Source organism: Dipodomys spectabilis, unplaced genomic scaffold, assembly GCF_019054845.1.
Source record: "Dipodomys spectabilis isolate Male_0828 unplaced genomic scaffold, ASM1905484v1 ptg000053l, whole genome shotgun sequence".
In the NCBI taxonomy this organism is placed as follows: Eukaryota; Metazoa; Chordata; class Mammalia; order Rodentia; family Heteromyidae; genus Dipodomys; species Dipodomys spectabilis.
Window position 1 is genome coordinate 13,123,657 of NW_024870730.1, and position 25,811 is coordinate 13,149,467.

A 25,811-nucleotide genomic window follows, 5' to 3' on the forward strand; every position below is an offset into this window, starting at 1 on the left:
AGGAAGGATCTTGTGGCTATAATATTTCAATATGAAGTCATATTAACCCAGTAACACCCAAATCCAATAACAAATGTATATAGAGATTAGAGTTGTGTCCAAGGAATTTTGGGGGCCACTGAGACAGAGAAGCAACAATTCTCCTCTGTTGTCTTCAGAGGGAATAAGGCCACACCTTGATTTCAGACATCTGATCTCTGAAACAGTAAGAATTTCTGTTGTTTAAAACCACTAACATTGTGACAAAGTGTTACAGTAACTTCAGTAAGTCAACACAAAGTGGTCCAAATGTTCCTATTATAAACCTAGGCTCTTCCGCAGTCTCATTTTCTAGTTCTTCTCCAGCTGCCTCTTTTTGTAGCCTTCGCACATACTGTTCCCCTACACCAACTGCTCTCTTCCATTCAGGTATTCACCACTGTTTGCCGTGGAAGAAGCAATCTCTTCAGAGAAGAGTTAAGTACCTTTCTGTCCCGGCTTATCCCCATGTTTCTCTCTCAACAATATAGTTTTCCCCCCTCTTTGGCAGGGTCTTGAACTCATAGCTTTGCTCTTGGTAGGCTAATGTTCTACCATCTAAGCCACTGCCCCAGCCTTTAGTCTCTTTTGCTTAGAGTCTCCCTCCAAGATCCTCCTACCAATTAACTCCTATCTTGTCCTAGTGCTATAGTTCTTCTCACAGTGTGTATCTTTAAAGGTATAATTATTAGATTCTATCTCTCTAAGGGCTAGAGTTATAGCTCAGTGGTAGAAAAATAGCAAAAATGAGGATCTGAGTTTAATTTCCCCAGAGTAGGGGTGAACATGGAGAAGATTCTATTTCCCTACCAAACAGTAAATTTGGGGTGGGGCACCAAAAAACAAAAACCCTGCCTCTCCTCACCATTGTATTTCTAGTCTCATACTGTACACCCCCAACCTCCCCCTGCTCTTCCCCCAGCAAATAGCAATCTCTTTTGAATGACGAGCCATTTTCCCCAGCATTACAGATCTAGGAAATTTCTCACATCACTTACACTCCAAAGCAGACCACTTCTCTCAGAGAATGACCTGACCACAGTGCTAATCATAAGTAAAAGGCTGGGCCCAATACAGGAGCAAACAGCAAGGCAAGAGGAAAAACTTGGGTTTCAGCATTTCAGAGGCAAGGGTTTAACTATTCAAGACTGCTTTTAACTCAGCACTGACTCCTAACTTGAGCCTATAATTTAAAGACTGGATAAAATCTTGGCATCCCAACCTCAGTTTTGTATCTATATATCCTTTGTCCCAGGCCATCCTCTCCTTCCTTTAATTTGTAGCTACACTGAAATCTAGAAAGGTCCAGAACACCTGGAAGTCAAAATGGCTCTTACTGTAACAGGCCCCATGTATCAATCCAGAGGGAATGAGTTACCAGACCACTTGTGGTAGCTACCTATAACCACAGAACACACCGATGACTGGAACTGATAAATAATTAGATACATCTTCCTTTGCCCCTAGTTCTTCTTTCTCCTGAAACCTAAAGCAAATGTCAGGGTAAGATGGGTTGACAGGCTACCTTTCTTCTTCCTAAGCCCCTCACTAAGTCTCTTCTTGGGATTTGTTTGGCCTGTTGAGACAGTGGCTAGACTTGAGCCATGCACAGAACTCAGGTTTGGGCCTAAAATCTTCCGTAACCTGCAGAGATGCTTTCAACTTGCTTTCTTGCACATCATGTTAATCCTTGGCTCATCCCTTTGCTGTCTGTCCTGTCCGAGGGACCTGCACTGCCTGTTCTTTGCCAAATCCCACACCTACAGCAGCGTCCTAGTGGGCGCTCCATCAACGCCCACCGTGCACCCACGATCAACGCCCACCGTGCACCCCCAGCTCACTACCACGATCAAGGCCCACCGTGCACCCCCAGCTCACTACCACGACAAGAAGAATCAGAGTGCGGGGGCCGGTGAGGGGTGGAGAGGAGCACGCCCCCCTCACCGGTAGAAAAGCTCAATTAGGCAAGAGGGGTCGGGATGGCGGGGTCACGGGCTTGAGGACCCAAAGCAGGCCCCAGGGGCCCGGGCCGAGACGCGCTTTCGGGCGGGCCCGCCTTCATCCTCGCCACGCTCGTTCGGGATCCTGTCTCCGGGCCTACCGCCGGCCGCATCGCTAGAGGCCCTCCGACTTGAGCCCCCCGCCCGCCGCCGCCGCCGCCGCCGCCGCGGAGATGCCCGCAGCCCCCCGCCCCGCGCGGTCGGTCGGTCCGAGCGCCCGGGCTCTGCGGCTGCGCGGGGCCGAGGCCGAGGGGAGGGGGTCGCGCCGGGGGCCGTCGGAGCTGCTGTGGCGGCGCGGCGGCGGCGGCGGCGGCGGCGGCGGCGGGAGAGCGAGCCAGCCCAGCGTCCGCGGGCAGACTCCAAGCGGGCGTAGGAAGCGGTCATGTCTCGCTACACGAGGCCTCCCAACACCTCCCTGTTCGTCCGAAACGTGGCCGACGCCACCAGGTGAGCGGCGGGCAAAGCAGGTAGGGGGGATGCGGGCGCGGGGCGGGGTAACGGCCGCCGCAGACCCGGATGAGGCCCAGGCAGCGTCGCCCGCGGAGCCGCGGAGCCCGGGCCTCCGGGGCCTGGTGGGACTCGCGACCCCGCGCTCTCGGGCCCGGCCCCGCGGCGGGCGGGACGCAAGGGGGTGGGGAACCCGACTCCCGCGGCCCGGCCCCTCCCCGCCTGTGGCCGGCGGTGCCCGCGTTGGGCTCCTTTGTGGCCGTGCGGCGACGACCCTCCTGGACGGCTGGGCTAGGGTGGCGAGGGCCGGCCCTAACGCCCCGCGCACCTGGGCCCGGCGCCCCGACCCCCGCGCTCCGGGGACGCTGCGCACCCCCCGCCGCGGGCCGCGGCCGATCCGTGGGTTCTAGGAGCGGGTGTTGCACGGGTTCCTTTGGAGTTCTGACGGCTGGGATGGGCTCGGCTGGCTAATCATCCCCATCCCCTCCTGCTGGCCTGGTGTCCAAACGTACGGCGGAAGCGATCACAAAGTGCCCGTGCCACGTAGCACTTTCTCTGTCAGGGCAATCCGGAGGGAAGGGGGGTGGGGACCGCGTTCAGTACGTGCCCCTCCCGGCCCCCCATTCCGGGTTTGCATGGTTATTGTGCCCCAGGGACTGCTGAGTTGTAATAACCTGATGAGGAGACGGACAGAGACAAATACATGGATGTCTTGACGTCTTCCCCATAATTTACCTTTGTGGGTTTGTTTTTCTGTAATTTGGCTTTTACACACTGGAGACTTGAGTTAATAGATCTTCGTGAACAAGTAAAAATATGCTCTGTTCTATCACCACATAGTAAAGCAAAATTTGTTATTTGGGTGAAGTTTAAAAAAAAAAAAGACCCAGTTAGAGAGCACTTGAAAACTTAGTAAGCATCAGGTATCTTTTTTTTTTTTTGTCTTGTCTTGTCGGTCCTAGGGCTTGAACTCAGGACCTAGATGCTGTCCTTGATCTGTTTTTGCTCAAGGCTACTTACCACTTTAAGCCACAGCTCCACTTTCGGCTTTTAAGTGGTTAATTGGAGATTAGAGTCTCTGGGACCCAATCCTCAGATCTCAGCTTCCTGAGTGAGCCTCTGGCCCTTGGCTGCATCAAGTATCTTTTTTTTTTTTTGTCAGTCAAGGGGCTTGAACTCTGGGCCTGGGCGCTGACCCTCAGCTCTTCAGCTCAAGGCTAGCGCTCAACGCTCAACCACTTGAACCACAGCGCCACTTCTGGCTTTCTAGTGGTTTATTGGAGATGAAGAGTCTCACTGACTTTCCTGTCCCGGCCGGCTTTGAGCCATGATGCTCAGATCTCAGCCTCCTGAGTAGCTAGGATTACAGGCATGAGCCACCGGTGCCCGGCTTACATCAAGTATCTTTAAACATGTTTATAGGAGAAACCCCAATTTTCTTTCTCTCTCTCTCTCTCTCATTCTTCCTCTCTCTCCCCTGTCTTCCCCTTCTTCTCTCCCCTCTCCCCCTCTTTCTTTCTCTCTCCTCCTCTTCTCCCTCTCCCCCTCTTCCTCTCCCTGTCCTCTATCTACCCTTCTCTCTTTCTCCCTCTCCTTCTCTCTCTCCTCCCCCTCTTTCCCCTCTCCCTCTCTTCCTCCTCTTTCCTGTCTGCCTGGCTCTCCCCTCTTTTGTGTAAACTCTCTCTCACTTGGCTTTCCTGCTCTAGACTTGTGCTCTACCACTTGAGCCACACCTCCATTTCTGGCTTTTTGCTAGAGGTGAGATTTGTCTGTTTGGGCTGGCTTTGAACCACAATCCTAAAATCTCAGCCTTAATAGGTAGGATTACAGGCTTGAGTCATTGGTGGTGCATGTTTTCCAATTCTAATTGCTGCAGGAGCCAGCATAAATGAGCTAAATTGTCAGATTGTAAGGGCTGTGGGCAATAACAAATAACAAAGGACAAGGGCCATCTTAAGGGAAGAGCAATGACTACTGAGCTCTCTTTTGACTAATTGCTGCCCTGCGGACCTTTGGATTCCTTGTTGCTATATCAAGAAATCTGTGTACTTTGTGGCAGGCTTACAATATTTTAGCACTTATTAAGTTGAATAGTATGAAATAACCATGTTTGTGGTTTAGGAGCTATAAATGTTGGCCATTTCTTATTTTTACACAGTTTAAAACACGTCTGGGTTGGGGATGTAGCTCAGTCGTCAAGTCCTTGCCTATCATGTATGTAGCTCAAGGGTTCAATCTTAGTGCCACACACAAAAAAAGACATCCTAAATAATAACATATCTGCATGTTACAACTAGCCTGAGATCTACGTAGTCCACTACTAAGTATTGAGGCTGATAATGGAGATTTTCTGTTTTCACCACTTTTTAGCACTGCCACTGCAGAGGGTATATTTTGGAGATCACATTGTATTAATGGAATAATCATTGTTAACATTTGTTAAATATCTACTAGGTGACAAGAGCTGTACTCAGAATTTTACATATATTATTAGTTTTCACATTAGCCTGTATGTTTTCATTGACTCTGTATACAGACAAAAATCTTGAGGCTTAAAAGAGAGAGATTCACATATTTTATCTACACATGTGTTAGCTGGTAAGTGGTTTTGACAGTGATTTTAAGAATGATGACTATTATCATATAAAACTAGCATTGTGACATCTTGACACATTTTAAGCTAGCTTGAAACTACTTGGTATACCTATAAAGAAAATAATTGGGATAAAAATATTAAACAAAAACCCTTAAGATTATATATGCAGTTTGATTTCAGTTATGTGAGAAAGAGGAAAAGATGAACCATATATAGAAAATGAAGCTGGAAAAAAATCCAGTGGATGGTAGAACTTAGCTGATTTTTTTTTCCTGTTTTCACCGTTTTGTTTTTTTTTCTTGGTTGGTCATAGGGCTTGAATTCAGAGACTGGGCACTGCCCTTGAACTCTTTCACTCAGGGCTAGTGCTCCACTACCTTGAACCACAGCTCTACTTCCCATTTTCCAGTGGTTAATTGAAGATAGGAGTCTCAGGGACTTTGTTGCCTGGGCTAGCTTTGAACAGCAGAACCATAAGCCTCAGATCTCAACCTTTTTGAGTAGCTAGGAGTAGAGGCATGAGCCACTAGTGCCCCACCAGCAGCATCCTTTGATTACAGTATACAAGCGACTGTATTTTAAGAAATAAAATTTAGCAACTTTTCCCAGCAAACTAGGACTAGAATGGAATTTTTTCAGCCTGATGAAAGGTGGTTATGAAAAATGTAAAGCTAACCTTATAACTTAAGATAAGGTTGCCTACTCTGACAAGCTCCATTCAGCATTTTGTTGTAGGTCCTGACCAGTGCAACAGATAATAAACGACATAAAAATTGGAAAAATAGATCTAAAACTAGTTGTCAACTCTTAGATGACATGATGTTTTGCTGTTATTGTTTTAACACAGAAAACATCACAGAATTAACAACAAAACTTATAAGAGCTTAATAAGTTATATGACTAAAAGATAAAATTATAAAACTTTTATTTCTAGGTATTAACAAAAATAAGTGAACATAGGGCTGGAATGTGGTAGAGTCCTTGCCTAGCATGCATGAAGCATGCTAGGCATTTACCACATAGACAGAAAAAGCCGGAAGCGGTGCTGTGGCTCAAGTGGTAGAGTGCTAGCCTTGAGCAAAAGAAGCTCAGGAACAGTGCCCAGGCCCTGAGTGCTCCAGGACTGGCAAATAAACAAATAACTTAAATAAAAGCTGAAAATCCTTTGCAATATCTAGGCTTATGCATGTAGTCTAGGCAGACAAATCTGTGGGACTCTTACCTCAAATTAACCAGAAAAAAACTGGAATAGGAGGTTTACCCAAGGGGTAGAGTGCCAGCCTTGAGCCAGACAAAAGCCTGAGTTCAAACCCTAACACTGACATGCTCAAAAAAATAATTTGCCTTGAAAATTATGACATACTGCAAAAAGAAATTTTAACGTCTCTTGATAAATTGGTAGGTATATTCATATATTGGAAAATTATTAGTTCTCTTCCAGTTGACTTATGATCAAGGAAATACTGATTAAAGTTTTTTTTAATGGAAATTGACAAATTGATAGTGATATGCCAAGAATTTGTAAGAGCCAAAATAATTTGGAAAAGAGGACACTGAAGCTGGAGGACTTAAATTACCTGACTTCTAGCCTTTAAAAGATTCAGTAACCATGACAATGTCATATTATTGGCCTACAGGTAGAAAAATAGGTCAGGAGAACAGAACAATAGTCTGTAAGTAACCTACACTTAGCAGAGCTAATTGATTTTTGGCAAGGGCAGCAAAACAATCCAGTGAAAAAGGACAAATAGCTCTGGAACTACTGAACGGGAAAAAACAAACTGCAACTGCATTGTTACCTTCGTTACAATTCATCCTGGATCACTGATCAAAATGTCCTTCGTTACAATTCATCCTGGATCACTGATCAAAATGTAAAACATAAAACTAGAAAGCATACAAAATTATCTTTATGATCTGGGCATAGGCAAATATTTCTTATAGGTCAAACATGTAACATAAATGAAAAAATATACTGATACATTAGACTTTACCAGAATTAGAATATCAAACCACAAATTGAGATAAAAGTCACAAAATATTTGTATCCTGACCAAGGATTTGCTTCCAGAACATATAAGCTTTAACAACTTAACAATAAAAAGACAAATGTTATTAAAAATGGACAAAGCTGGGTGTGGTGGTGCATACTTGTAAATTGTAGCCCTGGGGAGACTGAAGAAGGTAGATTGTGAACTCCAGGCCAGTAGGGCTATGTAGCCAGCATCTGTCTCAAAAAACAGTGCCTGTGCTGTAAGGGATGATTCAACTATTCAAGAATGCTTGAGAATCTTTACCCAACCTCTATAGGAACAAGAACTGTGCTTTTGTTTTTGTTGTTATTCTACTAGAGCCTGGCACCTATTTGTTGGATGACTTTAGTGAAAGAAAAAAAACATGGTTGCTGACCTCTAAAGCTAAGTATCTAGGAAGTAGACAAACATGTTATAGTAAGTCAATAAAGAATGTTGTAGTAATGTTGAGTACACTGACTATCATCTTGTGGATATTTGGAGTTAGTTGAATTTTTATGTAATAGCTGCTAAATCCTCATCTCTAGCTTTAAGGGGCAATTTGTCTCCTAGTCTTGAGAAAAAAGTTAGTATTTGCATTATCAGTTTCAGTTGTTTACAAGCTCCCCCTCCCTCCCCCCCGCCAGTCCTGGGGCTTAAACTCAGGGCCTGAGCACTGTCCCTGAGCTTCTTTTGCTAGTGTTCTACCACTTGAGCAACAGTGCCACTTCTGGCTTTCTCTGTTTATGTGGTACTGAGGAATGGAACCCAGAGCTTTGTGCATGCTAGGCAAGCTCTCTCTACCACTGAGCCATATTCCCAGCCCTGCTTACAGAACTTTTATGAATATTCTGCCATCACTTTACATTTGGCATTTCTAAATCTGAAAGCTGCTTTTTTGCCGTTTTTCTCTCTCTTCAACCTAGTTCTTCCTTCTCATCTACCTAATTTTTGTCACTGACATATTTTTTTCCATTTTCCCAAGCTAGAAGCTTTGCAGTCAAATCTGACTTTGAATCTTTTTTCTGTACAAATGTTTAAACTACTCATTTCTTCTGAGCTTTGTGCCCAAAGCTTGATGCTGAATCCCAGTGATCTCCTGAAGCAGTGTGTTTTAGTGACTAATTACATGGACTAGTGTGAGAATGTAGATGTTTTGTTTCAGATCTGTGACTTACTAGCTCAGAGAAAGATTAGAGATTAGAAAAGATTAATCTGTCACCTCACCAGTAAATAACTATAGGATTGTTTTGAGAATTAAAGTCTTAAGGTAAACAATGACTAGTACATAAATGTCTATAACTGTTAGCTATTATTGCTAAATATTTTGTCTCTTCAACTGCATTGTGGCCCCACAATACAAATAGCTCTATTTCCTTAGTGTATTCTCTTACATACTTGTAACAGTAGAAAGCTAATGGGAGGCTGGAAGTTCTTGTCAAATTTGAGAATATAGTAGTTACTTTGCCTTATAGTAAAAATAAAAATCTAAGATTATTAGAATCACAATTCTTTTTTCTTTTTCTCTTCTTATTTTTTATTATTATTATTTTTTTGTCGGTTATGGGGCTTGAGCTCTGGGCTTGGGCGCTATCCCTGCGCTCCTCAGCTCAAGGTGAGCACTCTTACCACTTGAGCCACAGTACCACTTCCGGTTTTCTAGTGGTTTATTGGAGATAAGAGTTTCACGGAATTTCCTGCCCGGGCTGGCTTTGAACCATGATCCTCCTGAGTAACTAGGATTACAGATGTGAGCCACCAGCACCTGACTCTAGAGTCTTAATTCTCGTTCTCTGTTTGGAGGATCAAAATTAATATAAACACAAAATTATAGGGAGGTAAATTAATGTGCCCTTAATAAACTTGTAATAAGTCTTGTAATGGGAGTAAGTTTCAAAGGTGGATGTCTTAGGTTTGTTTGGTTTGGTTTGGTGATACTAGTATTTGAACCCAGGACCTTGAACTTGCTTGGCAAATATTCTACAAGTTGAGCTATGCCCCAGCCCTGCCAGTGTTTATTGAAATTGACTAAGTTTAACAAGCACCTAGAATGTTTGTAAAAATACTAATTCCAAGTCCCTAATCCAGACTTTCTGAATTACGGGCTCTTCAGAGAGTGGATTGAAGATCTGTTGTTGGTGTTTCCTTCTTTTTATCTTCCTCTCAAAATATTGAGTAATTGTTACAAGAAACAGTTTCAAATAATTCTGGTCTAGACAATGCACTTTCTTTTGAAAGTTTCAACTGGATTTCTGTAGGCAAAATATTTTAATACAGCTATTCATATTTCTTTGCCTTATTTCTAAAACACTTCAGGCCTGAGGACTTGCGCCGTGAGTTTGGTCGCTATGGCCCTATAGTAGACGTTTACATTCCACTTGACTTCTACACTCGCCGCCCAAGAGGATTTGCTTATGTTCAATATCCTTTATTTTATTGTGTGAATGTGAATATACTATATATTATGTGTGTGTTTAAACATATGCATATTTAGGAGCATATGAGATTAACATTGCCTAATTAAATGTGTTTATTTCTTTATCTCAGAAAATCTAAAGCAGTCCACAGTAGCTGGCAAGCGCCCCCAGTTTGAACCAACCTGTTAGCTAGAATCCAAGCATAAACCAAGCAGGCAAGACAAAAGGCACCTAAAGTTCAAGCATCAAGGAGTAAAAAGGGAGGGTGGACACAGATATAAAGACCTGGAAGAGGGGAAGTCTTTATCAAGCAAAAGACAAAGCCAACTTTGAGACTTCGGCTTTCCTACATTTACTCAGAGTTCCAGAATCAAAGCCAAGTCTGATTTTTTTGGTTCTTCATCTCTAATAAAGTCCATCTTGCAAGTCTTAAAGAGTAAAGGTCAAGGTTCAAGATCAAGTGACATTGAGGTAATTGCCAGTCTCATTTTATATTGCATTTCTTGAGCTTTTCTTATTTGCTATTTAGAAAAAAAATCTAGTAAACAACCTCCTGAAATACATCTATTTAATAATTTTATATAGCTAATATCTAATTAGGTTTAATATTATATAATTTATATACTGAGGGAGTTCAGCTGTATATTTCCAACCAGTATATGTAATTCCAAATGTTTGAAAATTGTTTTATGTTTTTTCTATACTTCTGTCCCAAGTACTAAACACAAGGAGTTGTTTAAAATGGTAGGTGCAAAAGTAGATAAAGTATTTAAAGTACCAAATCAGTTTTTGTGTTAGCTAACTTATATTTGTACAATTTTGTTTCTAAGTGTTATAAATGCCATACTCAGAAAGTCCTTTAATGAAAGTAATTTTAATTTCAGAATAAAGGCTTGTTCTGCATGCTGATAATTTCAATGAAAACCCTAGTGGATCCTTTATCTGAAAGAAGTGAATGAGTCCTCAACAGTTTTTATAATGGTAGCCAATTTTGGATGATTTTTTTCTCGTATTTTATGTTATATATACATATTAGTTTTACCATGTATATATTAAAAATCCAATTTTGTGTTACATCTTTTATTTCATAATAGGACATTTCTTTTTGAAGTAAAAGTTAACAATTTTATTATGTTAGCTTAATAACAAGAACTTGTTTTATTCTATTAATTGCATTTTACATGTAACTAATACCTTAAAAATACTTTGTTATCTGATATTCATATTCAAAGTGTCCTTAACAGCTAGTCATATTTGAAGATGTTCGAGATGCTGAAGATGCTCTATATAATCTCAATAGGAAGTGGGTATGTGGCCGTCAAATTGAAATACAGTTTGCACAAGGTGATCGCAAAAGTAAGTGTGACTAAACATTAGATCTTCTTTATTCACCAGAATGATAGAGCAATGACAGTCTTTTTTTAACTGGGCATATTATAAAGTTAAATGGTTGTAATTATGGTTTTCAGATAATGAATTATGGTATGTTTTTTTCATATTCTAGCACCAGGCCAAATGAAATCAAAAGAACGTCATCCTTGTTCTCCAACCGATCATAGGAGATCAAGAAGCCCCAGCCAAAGGAGAACTAGAAGTAGAAGTTCTTCATGGGGAAGAAACAGGAGGCGGTCGGATAGCCTTAAAGAGTAAGTACCTAATACAGAAGATTGAAACTTCATTTCCTACTGTTCCTGGAAAACATTTCAGAGTTGCTAAACAGGTGAATCATTTTGTTGAGTAGACTTAAATAATAAATTTTTACAATATATGCTTCTTTATCATACATTGTTTTGTGCTGGTCCTTTCTGTTGGTCATGGGGCTTGAACTCTGGGCCTGGGCATTGTCCCTGAGCTCTTCAGCTCAAGGCTAGCACTTTACCACTTGAGCCACAGCATCACTTCAGTTTTCTGGTGGTTAATTGGAGATAAGAATCTCACAGACTTGCCTGCCCAGGCTGGCTTTGAACTGTGATCCTCAGATGTCAACCTCCTTAGTAGCTAGGATTATAGGCATGAGCCACTGGCGCCTGGCTTTATCATTTTTATTCTAGATGTCTTTCATTCCCCTTCTTCAGTGTTTTATTTTCATTCTAGAGGTCTTTCACTCCCCCCACACACCCCCACATACCCCCTCCCCCCAACTCCTGGCTTTGGTTTATGCATGGCTTTTTTGAGGCTGTTGTCAATGAGATCGTTTTCCTAGCTTTTTTTCCACCAAGTCCATTGTTGGTGTGCCAAAAGCTACTGATTTCTGGATGTTGGTTTTGTATCCTGATACTTTAATGAAACTGTTCATTAGAATTTCCTGATGGCGTCTGTGGTCATTTATGCACAAGACCATGTCTTCTGCAAATAGGGTTAATTTAACTTCTTCCTTTCCTATTTGTATCCCTTTTTCCTATTTGTATCATCTTTTTCTTACCTATTACTCTAACTAAGAATCCAAGCACTATATTAAGAGTGGGAAGAGTGAATAATCTATTTTAGAGGAAATGCTTTCACTTTTTTTTACTCAGTTGTATACAGACTCATTCCATATAGTCTTTCTTTTCTTCTTTTTTTTTGTTGGTTATGGAAGCTGAACTCTGGGCCTGGGTGCTGTCCCTCAGCTCTTCAGATCAAGGTAGCACCCTACCACTTGAGCCACAGTGCCACTTCCAGCTTTTTTCTGCTTATGTGGTGCTTAGGAATCGAACCCAAGGCCTCATGAATGCGAGGCAAGCACTGTACCACTGAGCCACCTTCCCAGCCCCCATATAGTCTTTCTATGCTGAGGTATGTTCCTTCTGTTCTTAGTTTCTTTAGGGCTTTTGTCATGAGGGATATTGAGTTTTGTCCAGTCTTTTGATTTTAGTTGATTTTGTTTTTAATTAAGTTATACCGGGTGACAGTGGTTCACACCTGTAATCCTAGCTACTCAGGAGGCTGAGATCACAGGATCATAGTTCAAAGCCAGCCCGGGCAGGAAAGTCTGTGAGAATCTTTTTTTTTTTGTCGGTAGTGGGGCTTGAACTCTGGGCCTGGGCGCTGTCCCTCAGCTCTTCAGCTCAAGGCGAGCGCTCTACCACTTGAGCTACAGCGCCACTTCCGGTTTTCTGGTGGTTTATTGGAGATAGGAGTCTCACGGTCTTTCTTGCCCGGGCTGGCTTTGAACCGCGATCCTCAGATCTCAGCCTCCTGAGTAGCTAGGATTACAGGCGTGAGCCACCAGCGCCCCGCTGTCTGTGAGAATCTTATCTCCAGTTAACCACCACAGAACCAGAAGTGGTGCTGTGGTTCAAGTGGCAGAGTGCTCAGCTTGAGCCTGAAGAGTTCAGGGACAGCTCCTAGGCTCAGAGTCTAAGCCTCATGACTGACCAAAAAAAAAAAAAAAGTTATTTAAGACTGAGAAGTGGCTAGATTGTGCTACATTTTCTTATTAGTAGATTGAATGGGTGTGGTTCAATAGCCAATATTCAATTTCAGTGCTTAATATGCTTTGTGAAGACCTATTCTACACTCATGGTAAGGAAGCTTGGCTATCAAAGCTATTGTAATCAATAAAACACAACCTTGTGGGGTTTTTGTTGTTCTTGTTTCTTTTTGTCAGTCTTGGAGTTTGAACTCAGGGTCTGAATGCTCCTTGAGCTTTTGCACTCAAAACTAGTGCTTTACCACTTTGAGCCGCATCGTCACTTCCAGTTTTCTGGTTGTTAATTGGAGATAAGAGTCTCATGGACATTCCTGCCTGGGTTGGCATTGAACAGTGATTGTCAGATCTCAGCCTCCTGAGTAGCTAGGATTACAAGCATTAGCCACTGGCGCCCAGCTACCCTTGTGTTTTGACATTCTCTAATGACTACTAGTCCTTATTCTTGCTCTACTATCTTTAGTTGAATGTGGAAGCAAAGATGTATCTTCATGATCTTTGTTAACCTTTGTTAACCATGCTTATATTAGCAAGGAGATGGAAGGATAGCACTAATGAATAATACAAAGGATGTGGTTATATAGGGAAGAAAAGGGTGGCAGCAGCTAAACTTAATAGAAGCAATTAATGTAACACGGAAGTGAGATAGGTAGAAAAGATCAAGTTAAAGTTGTTTTGAGAGAGAGATTGCTACACAGTTAGTTGAGATCTACAGACAGATTCAAAGCCAGCTTGGGCAGAAAAGTTCATGAGACTTATCTTCCATTAACCAGTAAAATCCTGGACTGGAAGCACTACTCAGTTGACTGAGTGAAAACATTAAGTTCAAGCCTCAGTACTAACACACACACACACACACACACACACACGCACGCACGCACGCACAAAAGTAAGCAAAGAAGACAAAGTGAACTTATATAAAGTAAGCCGGGCATGGTGGCTCACACCTGGAATCCTAGCTGCTCAAGAAGCTGAGATCTGAGGATCATTATTCAATCTCTAATTAATCACCAGAAAACTGGAAGTGGTGCTGTGGCTCAAGTGGTAGAGTGCTCACCTTGGGCTGAAGAGCTGAGGGACAGTGCCCAGGCCCAGAGTTTAAGCCTTATGACCAACAAAACAAAAAACACCAGTGTTAGTTTTCTGTTACTCGTGTGTGTGTGTGTGTGTGTGTGTGTGTGTGTGTGTGTGTGTGTGTGTGTGTGTGTGTGCTTCCTCTCTGTGGGTACAAGCAGCAGTTATGTGTATCAAATAATTTAGAGTGACTAGGTACAAGGCTCTGATCCACCCAACAGTCAACATATAGAGCTAGGGGACAGACTTTTGAAACTAATCTTATTTGTGTTCCTTGGAGATAATGTCTCTGGACTTGTCTGCCCAGGCTAACTTCAAACTTGATCCTCAGATTTCACCCTCCTAAGTAAGCAGCATTACTGGCGTGAGTCCCCAGAACTGAACAATCTAATCCTACTTGCCCCTCCTTTGGTCATACTACTGAAAGCAACCTAGAGATTTAATGCAGTGCCCACAAAATCTCAATGTTATTCTTTGTAGCAATAGAAAAGTCAACCCTAAAGTTCATATGAAAGCATGAAAAACTCAAAATAGCAGAAGTAATCCTAAGCAAAAATTGGAGGTATCATAATACCAGACTACAAATTATATACAGAACCATAGTGACAAAAACAGACATAAAGATCAATGGAACAGAAGATCCAGAAATAAAGCCACACAACTACGCCGTCTGATTTTTTGACAAAATAGCCAAAAAACATACTGGAAGAAGACAGCCTCTTCAACAAATGGGGCTAGGATAACTGGTATCCCTGTGAAAAAGACAAGGCTCCTATTCCTCACCCTGTATAAAAATCAATTCCAAGTGGTCAAAGAAAAAGTAAAACCTTAAATAAAATCTTAAAACTACTACAGGAAAACATAGGGAAAATTCTAAGAGACATAGACATAGGTAATTATTTTCTAAATAAGACTACAATAGGGCTAGGAAGGTGGCTCAGTGATAGAGCGCTTGCCTTGCATGCCTGAGGCCCTGGGTTCGATTCCTCAGCACCACATAAGCAAAAAGAAAAAAGCCAGAAGTGGTGCTGTGGCTCAAGTGGTAGAGCCTTGAGCTGAAGAGCTGAGGGACAGTGCCCAGGCCCAGAGTTCAGGCCCCACGACCGGACCCAAAAAAAAAAAGACTACAATAGCATAGCAGATAAGAGCAAAAATTGGCAAATGTGATGGCATCAAATTTAAAGTTTCTGAGCATCAAAGAAAACAATTACTAGAATCAAGACACAACCCATGGAATGAAAGAAGATCTTTAGCAACAAGCTATAAAGGTTTAATATCTAGAATATATAAAGAACAAATGGGCAAACAAGTTGAACACTTCTTAGAGGAAATACAAATGGCTAATAAACACATGAAAAATGTTCACATCCTTAGCCATCAAGGAAATGCAAATCAAAATGATACTAAGATTCTGTCTTACCCCAGTCATCGTGGCAGTATTCAAGAAAACAAAACAAATACTGACCAGGTACCCATGGCTCAAGCCTGAAATCCAAGCTAGTCAGGAGGCTGAGATCTGAGGATTGCAGTTTGCCCAGGCAGAAAAGTTCTCATGAAACTCTTACTCCAATTAATCACTCAAAAACTGGAAGTAGCACTGTGACTCAAGTGGCAGAACATTACCCTTGAGCACAAAAAGGCTCAAGGACAGTGCCCAGATGCTGAGTTCAGAAAAGCAGCAAGAACAAATACTGATGGGGGGAGTATGAAGGGGGTAGCTCATATACTGTTATTGGTAGGGATGTAAAGTATATAAACTAGTGCAACACTATGGAAATCAGTAAAATACTGCAACCACTATGGAAATCAGTATGGAAGTTCCTCAAAAGAGCAAAAACAGATCTGTGTTAAACATTCTATTCTTGGTCATATATCCTAAGGCAGTACAATTAATATACAAGAAAGACAGTTACATACCCAGGTATATTGCAGCTCTGTTCACAATGGCCAAACTCTAGGATCAGTCAAGGTGCCCAAAACAACCAACAAGTCAACAAAGAAAATGTGTATGTTGTGTATATATGTGCGTATTAGAACAGTCAAATGAAGGGTTTTTAGATATACACATACATGAATATTTGCCAGAGGAAAAAAAGGAAATGTCTGCTGGACACTGATGGTTCACCTCTTTAATCCTAGCTACTCTGGAGGCTGAGATCTGAGGATCAAGGTTCAAAGCCAGCTCAGGCAGGAAAGTCCTCTCCAGTTAACCACCAGAAAACCAGAAGTGGAACTGTTGCTCAGAGTGGTAGAGCACTAGCCTTTAGCAAAAGAGTTCAGGAACAGCACCCAGGCCCTGAGTTCAAGCCCCATGACCAACAACAACAACAAAAAAGGCATTTTCAGGAAAATGAATGGATCTGGAGATCAACATGTAGAGTGAGATTAGCTAAGCCCCCCCAAAACAATCATATATTTTCACTTATTTGTTGGAGTATAGACTTAAAGTGATAGTAGTAATAGTAATGAGACATAAATGTAAGGAATATTGTCTAGAATTGGGAACTGGTGGCTCATGCCTATCATCCTAGCTATTTAAGAAGCTGAGATCTGAGGATGACGGTTCAAAGCCAACCTCGGCAGGAAAGTCCAGGTAGCTTTTTTTTTTTTGGTCGGTTGTGGGGGCTGAACCCTGAGACTGAACCCTCAGCTCTCCAGCTCAAGGCTAGCGCCTTACCACTTGAGCCACAGTGCCACTTCCAGCTTTTTTTCTGCTTATTTGGTGCTGAGGCAAGCACTCTACCTCTGAGCCAATTTCCCAGCTCCATGCAACTCTTATCTCCAATTAACCACCAGAAAACTGGAAGTGGCTTAAAGTGGTAGAGCACTAGCCTTGAGTGAAAAAGCTCAGGAACAGCACCCAGGCCCTGAGTTCAAGCTTCATGATAAAAAAAAAAAAAAAAAAAGCTAGGCACTGGTGGCTCACGCCTGTAATCCAAGATACTCAGGAGGCTGAGATCTAAGGATCATGGTTCAAAGCCAGCCTGGGCAGGAAAGTCCATGAGACTCTTATTTCCAATGAACCACCAGAAAACCAGAAGTGGTGTTGTAGTTCAAGTGGTAGAGCACCAGCCTTGAACTAAAGAGCTGAGGGACAGCACCCAGGCCTGCAACTGACACACACAAAAAAAAATACCGTCTAGGAGGGCTCAGTGGGAGTGTGGAATGTGAAAGCGGGGGATGCTGAAGGACAAAGAGGAGTGAAAGAATATATATGCATATATGCCTATGTGCATAATTACGTATGTGTATATATATATACATACACACATATATGAATTCAGCATAATGAAACCTACCAAATCTGTTTGAAAAAGGGAAGAGGGAGAGTGGGAAAGGAAATACAGTAGAGATGGTGGTATGGGTGAATTTGTTCAGAGCACCCCATGTGCTTGTATAGAAGTATATGATGAAAGTTCCCATTACAAATATATGTTAACTCCAAAAAAAAAAAATTAGAAGAGGTGCTGGATGGTCTTTGGCTCATACCTGTAATCCTAGCTATTTAAGAAGATGCCAGGTACTGGTAGCTCATACCTGTAATCTTAGCTACTCAGGAGGCTGAGATCTGAGGATCAAGGTTCAAAGCCAGCCTGAGCAGGAAAGTCACCACTAGAAAACAAAGTAGTACTGTAGCTCAAAGTGATAGAGCACTAGCCTTGAGCAAATAGCTCAGGGACAGGCACAGGCCCAGAGTTCAAGCCCCATGACCAATAACAACAAAAAATAAACTGGAGGACTAGGGTTTGCAGCTATCCCCAGCAGAAAAGTCGTGCCATCTCCAATTAACCAGCAAAAAAGCCAGATTAGAGGCATGACTCAAGTAGTACGGCACCAATTGTGATCAAGAAAGCTAAGAGCTCACATCCCTGAGTTCAAACCTCAGTAGAGTCAAGAAAATAGAAAAGGGGATATTAAGTACTGAGAATGTAAGTAATAAGGAGGAGACATAGAAACGAAAAATAAAATTAGCTACATGTGGTGATACATACCTGTAATCCCAGCACTTTAGGAGGCTCAAGTAGGAGGATCATAACTTTTTGGCAACCTGGGCTACATGGTGAATTTGAAGTTGGCCTGGGATACATAAAAAGATCCTATTTAAAAAATATATAAAGAAGAAGAAAGGAGAGAGAAAAAGAGAACGGAAACAAAGTTCTCTCTTCTCTCCTTTAAGGGGCACTGGCAGAATCCATTATGCCAGTAGCTTCAGGGTCAAAAGTCCTGTATCATCAACCTCTGAGAATATCCAGGCAGTTATTTGTTTGCTGAGGGCTGTTCAGGAAAGGTTATTTAACTATAGAGAAAAGTTGAGTCAATGTAGAGAGGGCTGGAATGTGGCTTAGGGGTAGAATGCTTGCCTAACATGCATGAAGCCCTGGGTTCGATTCCTCAGTATCACATATACAGAAAAAATCCAAAGTAACATTGTGGCTCAAGTGGTAGAGTGCTAGCCTTGAGCAAAAGAACAGTGCCAGGACCTGAGTTCAAGCCCCAGGACTGGCTAAAACAAAACAAAAGAGATTTAGAGAGCTCCACTTGGTGGGAAACTAAATGGAGTCAAAAAGAAAGTAGGTGTCACTTCCTAGCTGGACGAAACTCTGAGGGTCAAAGAGCTGCAAGATGGTTCTGCTGCCATGGAGTATTCCCATTCCCATTCCCCTGGTTGCTAGATGAACATTGAGGAAAACACAAAAAGCTGAAAAAGCAGATAGACTTGTCTTCATCAGATAAAGAAAACACACTGATACTGATCCAGATCCAGAATATGCACTGCAGGCAAGAGATCTTGCTTACAATACTGCAGTCATCCCTGGAGTACTGTAACCTGTCCAATTTTTTTTTCTTATATTTCATATTTTCCTCTCCTTTTTCTTTGATCATTTTTCTTGAGACTTTTAAAATCAGTGATCAAGTTAAATATTCATATTTAAATGTTATTTTTATTTAAAAATAATTTCATTTTTCTCTTCGTTTTCATACTCGTCTTCTTCATTTACTATGTAGTTTCTCTAACTTACTTTGTGCTGCTTTGTTTTTTGTTTATTCATTGTGTTTTATTCTGTTGTTTTTGTTTTTTTGGGTTTTATTTCCAGTCATGGGGCTTGAACTCTGGGCCTGGGTGCTGTCCTAGAGCTCTTTTGCTCAAGACTAGTGCTCTACCACTTTGAGCTATAGCACCACTTCTGGTTTTCTGGTGGCTAAATGAAGCTAAGAATCTCATGAACGTTTCTGCTTGGGCTGACTTTGAACTGTGGTCCTCACATCCTGAGATGCTAGGATTACAGGGGCAAATCACCTGTATGTGGCTTTTGTTCTTTTTGATGGCCTGTCCCCATAGAGCCCAGGCTGTCCTAGGCCTTCTGCTTTCTCTACCTCACCTTCCTAAATGCTGAGATTACAGACACAAGTTGCTACCACACTCAACTTTCGATGTGTTTTGGTTTTGGTTTTGGGTCCGGTTGAGGGCCTGAACTCTGGGCCTGGACACTGTCCCTCAGCTCTTCAGCTCAAGGCAAACGCTCTACCACTTGAGCCACAGTGCCTCTTCTGGCTTTTTCTGTTTATGTGGTGCTGAGGAATCGAACCCAAGGCCTCATGCATGCAAGGCAAGTGCTCTACCACTGAGCCACCTTCCCAGCCTGCGATGTGTTATGTTTAAATATTTAATTTTTAGTATTCTTTCCTCCTTCCTTCTCTCCTCTCCTTTCTTCCTCCCTCTATTTTCTTTTTCTTTTTTTGTCAGTCATTGGCCTGAACTCTGGGCCTGAGCGCTATCCCTCAGCTCTTCAACTCAAGGCTAGTGCTCTACCACTTGAGCCACAGCGCCACTTCTGGCTTTTTCTGCTTATGTGGTGCTGAGGAATTGAACCCAGGGCCTCATGCATGCAAGGCAAGCGCTCTACCACTGAGCCAACTTCCCAGCCCCTCTATTTTCATTTTCTTTTTGTCTTCAGTTGGATTTTTTTCTCATACTTTTTTCTTTCTCTAGTCTACTTTCTGCTGGTATTTCCTGTAGTACAAATCTGCTGTTAATGATTCTCTCTGGGTTTATCTATATGAAAAATCTTTATTTTTCACAACAATTTGAAGGATATGTTTTGCTGAAGATAGAATTCTAGGCTGGCAAAATCATTATCTTTCTCCCCTGTCCCCTGCCATAATGTCATTCCATTGTTTTTCTTGTAACCATAATCAGCTGTCAGTCTTCTTGTTGCTCCTTTGAGCAGCAGGTAATCTGACTTATTATCTTACTTCTTATTTTCAATTTTGCAGTTTCACTCTGATGTGCCTAGTCTAGTTTTATTTATTCTACCTGGGGTTTATTGAAGGTTTTTGTTGTTTTTGATATAGGCTAGGCTGGCCTGAAACTTGTTATATGCTAGGCTAGTGCCAAACTCATGTTTCTATCTTGGCCTTCTGAGAGTTGTGATTAAAAGCATAAGCCAGAAGCCAGATACTGATGACTCATATCTGTAATCCTAGCAACTTATGAGGCTGAAATCTAAGGATCATGTTTTGAAACCAATTAATCACCAAAAAGCCAGAAGTAGAGCTATGGCTCAAAGTGGTAGAGTATTATCCTTGAGCAAAAAATTTCAGGGATAGTGAGCTGGGAAGGTGGCTCAGTGGTGACAGACTGTTTGCCTTGCATGCATGAGGCCCTGGGTTTGATTGTTCAGCACCACATAAACAGAAAAAGCCAGAAGAGGCACTGTGGTGCATACACACACACACACACACACACACACACACACACACACACACACACACACACACACACACACACACACACACACACACACACACACACACACACACACACACACACACACACACCATAAGAACCACACACAAACACATTCACAGAATATAAGCCAGGCAAGCCAGAAGAGGCACTGTGGTGCATATACACACACACACACACACACACACACACACACACACCATAAGAACCACACACAAACACATTCACAGAATATAAGCCAGGCATGGTGGCATGTGCCTATAATCCCACCACTGAGAAGGTTGAGACAGGAGGATCATGAATTTGAGGCCAGCCTCGGCTACATAGCAAGACATTGTCTTAAAAAAACAAGCTAGAGCCAGGTGTCAGAGGCTTATGCCTGTAATCCTAGCTGCTCAGAAGGCTGAGATCTGAGGATTGTCCTCAGAGCCAGCCTAAGCAGGAAAATCCATGGTATTCTTATCTCCAGTTAACTACCAAAAAAGCAAAAGTGGAGCTCTGGCTCAAGTGGCAGAGTACTAGCCTTAAGCATAACTGCCCAGGGACAACATGTAGGCCCTTAGTTCTAGCCCCACGACTGGCACAAAATAAAAATAAAGGGGAAAAAAATGGGAGAGTGCAAGGGAAGGGGTGACACTGTCCAAAAAGAATTGTACTCCTGGAGCCGGGCACCAGTGGCTCACACCTGTAATCCTAGCTACTTGGGAGGCTGAGATCTGAGGATAACAGTTCAAAGCCAGCCCAGGCAGGAAAGTCCATGAGCCTCTTACCTCCAATTAATCACCAGAAAACTGGAAGTGGCACTGTGGCTCAAGTGGTAGATCACTTGCCTTGAGCTGAAGAGTTCAGGGACAGCGCTCAAGCCCAGAGTTCAAGTCCCATGACCAAAAAAAAAAAAAAGAATTTACTCTTTACCTGATTTATATAACTGTAACCCCTCTGTATACCACCTTTATAATAACAACAAAACCAAAATAAAATAAAGAACAAATTGCGTGTGGTGGCACATGCCTGTAATCCAAGCACTTGGAAGGCTGAGGCAGAAGGAGCTCAAGCTCAATATTAGTCTGAACTACACAGTGAGACCTTTCTCACAAGAAAGAAGGCAGGCAGGGTGGATAAGAAAGAGTAACAAGGTGACTTTGATCAAAGTATATCATATGAATGCATGGAAATACCAGAAGGAAACCTCTTTGCACAATTAATATACACTAACAAAGAGAAAAAGGGAAGGAGTAACAACAACACAAAATGTTATAAATTTTACTTAGGTTGGAACCATGCATAATACCATTGTTTCTTTTAGAACTGGGATGTAACTTAGTGGTAGAGCACTTGTGTAGTAGTAAGCTATTAGTTTCATTCCATGTGCTGGAAATTAAACCAACAACTAAATACAATTGTTTCTTGTGGTTTAGTTGGTCAGATATTTCATTGCTGTGGCAAATAGGTGAAATAAACAGATTAGGGGAGGAAGGATTTATTTTGACACACAGTTTCAGAGGTCTTCATGTATGCCTGGCTGGGTGCATTGTTTTAGGTCTGAAGTAGGGCATGGGGGAGTGCAGTATGGGAAGCATGTGGCAGAGGCTGCTCACTTCATAGTAGACAGAAAGCAGAGAAGAGAAAGAATAGGGAAAAATGTATCTTTCCAGTACACACTCCTCTAAATCTCCACCTCCATTATGACTCCATCAAGGGATTCATCCATTGATTAGGTTAGAACACTCAGGATCCAGCAGGCAACCAGGTCCCTAATATCATGAGTCTATGAGAACAGTTCATATTTAGCATAAAATTTTATTGAGAGAATTTTGCCTGAAAGTCATTTCTTTTTTTTTTCCTGAAGTTTACATATTGAAAGTGCTGTTTCTTAACTTGCTGTTTCATATGAAATATGTGCTCTAACTTTGTCGGTATTTGCAGGTCTCGACACAGGAGATTTTCTTACAGCCATTCTAAATCTCGTTCCAAATCTCTACCAAGGCGGTCTACCTCAGCAAGGCAGTCAAGAACTCCAAGAAGGAATTCTGGTTTTAGAGGACGGTCAAGGTCCAAGTCCTTACTAAAAAGGTCCAAGTCAATAGGAAAATCACAATCAAGTTCACCTCAAAAGCAGACTAGCTCAGGAACAAAATCAAGATCGCATGGAAGACATTCTGACTCCATAGCAAGATCCCCATGTAAATCTCCCAAAGGGTATACCAATTCTGAAACTAAAGCACAAACAGCAAAACATTCACATTTTCGGTCACATTCCAGATCTCAGAGTTATCGTCATAAAAACAGTTGGTGAACAGCAACTGGAGTCTTTAAGTTATGAAACTTCTCATTATGTTAAATAAAAATTCTTCAAGGCTTATAAAAAAATGTGAGTTGATACTACTTGGGCATGTGAAAAAATATCTGTAGTTTTGGATTAATAAATATTTCGTATCAATTTAAGGGCTCACACCACAAATTATGATGTCTAATGTCACCATTCTATGGACTTCTTCAAGTTAGAGCAGGAGGGTATTTTCAAAATAAATGGGTAAAATGGAGTCAATTTAGAAAATTTCACTAAGACAGTAAATATTGATAATACCTTTTAACCAAAAATATTTTTGACTACAGCACTTTTCATTTAAAAAGTAATATGCATATATAGCAGACTTAAACTGTTTGACACATTGCTAGCTGTGTTGTTTAAGCTTAGGCCAATTCCTAGTTGGTAGTTGAAATTTATAACACTCCAAAATTCCAAAAAATAGAATTTATGTAAGGAATAAGTATTCAAAAGAAATTATCTTTGAGCTCAAAGATGATTTCATTTTTATTGGATAGAACAGTATAGATCAGTTGACATGAAGTGATATATCATGTTCACTTAAAAGATGAAAACACTTTAGAGATGCTGGATTTTGCATGGTTTGGGACTGCTTCTCTAAAAATTATGGTATTCAAAACTCACAAATCCAAAAATGTTCATATTAAGCCTTCTACATTCAAAGATTACATTTTATATAAAATAGTATTTTATACTATTATTTCTACATACCTGTTTTCATTTGCTTAATTTTTCTTTTTAGAGCTCTAGCTCAGTACTCTAAATTATATAGAATGTCTTTTTTTAGACTAGTACCTTGTATTAATAAACTCAAAACTGCATCTTCAAAAGACAGCTTTTCAGTATTTGAACTTTTTTGCAGTCTTTTAGTTTTTACACTGCTCATTTTTTAAACCAAACAACTTTGTTGGCATTCATTGCTTTTGTAGTGGTAACTGTGAATTTCTTTTAAAATGTGTTTGTAGTTTACATTTTTCAGAGTTTTGTTAGATTTGTGGTAAAATGGTTTTGCATATTATTAAAGGAGATATATTTATAGAGCTCTACTTGTATACTTGTTGAATTATATTATTGAAACTTAAAAGTTAGTCCATACAGTCAATATTTATAGCTAAAATGCTTAAAGAAAAAAACCTGTCTTATATTTTTAGTATATGGAGTCAATGTTGCTTCTATTTGTTTTGAATATGCATTTCCATTGTTCTTTGCATTTTAGATCTTTATATGTAAGAAATGTTACAAAATTTGTATGCTGGCAATATCTGGACAAATAACAAATTCATGTATATTGTGTTTTCTGAATACATTTTCTGTAGTCATAATGATTTTATTTCAAAACTACAGCTCTGAAGTGTTTAGCTGTAATGAAAGTTATAAAATTATGTGATACTTGAAAATTTGGAGGAGACCCTGAAGTATATATATTAATATATTAACATATCATAATTTTATTTCCTAAATAATGGGTGTACACATCTAGTCATTTAAAATAGTAATTAATGGAAATGTAGCTCAGTGATAGAGCACTTGACGAAATGACTGAGGCTTTGGGTTTGATTCCCAGCACCATAAAAATTTAAATAATTGTGTTTTTACTGTACATTTACAAATTAATGAACTCTTATTAAAAAGTCAGTAAGGTCATGTTCCAGCACATCATTTTTTCATTTGCCTTAGACTTCATTTTACATTATAATTGCTAGGTTGTTAAGCAAGATATAGTTTGGTTTGATTGGAAAAGGTGGAATAATAATGGCCCAGAGTGTTTTGAGCATTTACTGTGTGCTTGACACTGTCCCATAAGTTTTAATCATCATGACTATTATAAGGCAAGGTAAATACCATTCCAGATAGAGAACCTGGCATACAGAATCATTGAGTTGCAGAGCACGCATTGTAACTGAGGAGCTGGGGAATGGCTGGGGCTCAGTCTTCTCCCTGACAGCTATATCATGTCTTTTAGGAAGAGCGAGTCTCTTTGACAGACATTTTGCTATAACAATGTTTAGAGTGAAAAGAGAGAATGGAATTTAGAATTGTCTGTAGGCTTTAATGAAAATGGCCCTTGATACTGGGTGGAAACAGATTAGCTGAATATCTTGGAAAATTGTCTTCTAGAAGTATCTTTATTGTAAGGTTCACTTTGCCAGATATGTTGGTGTACTCTTGTAATCTTAACACTTGGAAGCCAAGGCAAGAAGATCTTGAGTTTGAAGCCAGCCTGGGCTATATAATGAGAGAACCTGTTTCAAAAGAAAAGGAGCCAGGCACTGGTAATTCTTTTCTGTAAATCCTAGCTACTTAGGAGGCTAAGATCTAAGGACCAAGGCTCAAAGACAGCCCAGGCAGCAAACTCTGTGAGTCTCTTATCTCCAATTAACCATTAAAAAGCCAGAAGTGCAGCTGTGGCTTAAGTGATAGAGTACCAGCTTTGAGCAAAAAAACCCAAAACAAACAAACAAAAAACCCTCAAGAACAATGTCCTAAGCACATTTCGTGCTTAGGAACACAAAAACTTAAATTTTTTTAAGGGAAAAGTTTCTTAGGCCATTGTATATAGCATAAGACCATCTATGAATAAGGCAGATATTTTTATCTTAGACATTGGTGATGGATTCCTTTTAACTAAATATAAGTAGTTCCCTCCTTCTTTAGAGATATTACCTACCAACATTTGTACTGGAAAACAAATTCAACTCAAGAATGTCCTGCTGGGTGCCAATGGCTCACCCCTATAATCCTAGCTACTCAGAAGGCTAGG

At 41.1% G+C, this 25,811-nt stretch overlaps 1 protein-coding gene across 1 annotated transcript; it reads left to right on the forward strand.

The window, feature by feature from the left end:
- The first annotated feature begins 2,353 nt into the window (after nt 1-2,353).
- Srsf12 (serine and arginine rich splicing factor 12) lies at nt 2,354-24,090 on the forward strand. The gene is made up of 5 exons (XM_042679566.1): nt 2,354-2,465; nt 9,390-9,511; nt 10,739-10,846; nt 10,995-11,136; nt 22,648-24,090. The coding sequence occupies exons 1-5, from the start codon at nt 2,401-2,403 to the stop codon at nt 23,015-23,017; spliced, it is 807 nt and encodes a 268-aa protein (XP_042535500.1). The 5' UTR covers nt 2,354-2,400; the 3' UTR covers nt 23,018-24,090.
- The last annotated feature ends 1,721 nt before the right edge of the window (nt 24,091-25,811 follow it).

Excerpts from the sequence above, each read along its gene's own strand:
- Srsf12 (XM_042679566.1), top strand. The coding sequence starts at position 2,401 with ATGTCTCGCTACACGAGGCCTCCCAACACCTCCCTGTTCGTCCGAAAC. Across the intron at positions 2,466-9,389 it reads AACGTGGCCGACGCCACCAG|GCCTGAGGACTTGCGCCGTG; the intron begins GTGAGCGGCGGG and ends AAAACACTTCAG. Across the intron at positions 11,137-22,647 it reads CGGTCGGATAGCCTTAAAGA|GTCTCGACACAGGAGATTTT; the intron begins GTAAGTACCTAA and ends CGGTATTTGCAG.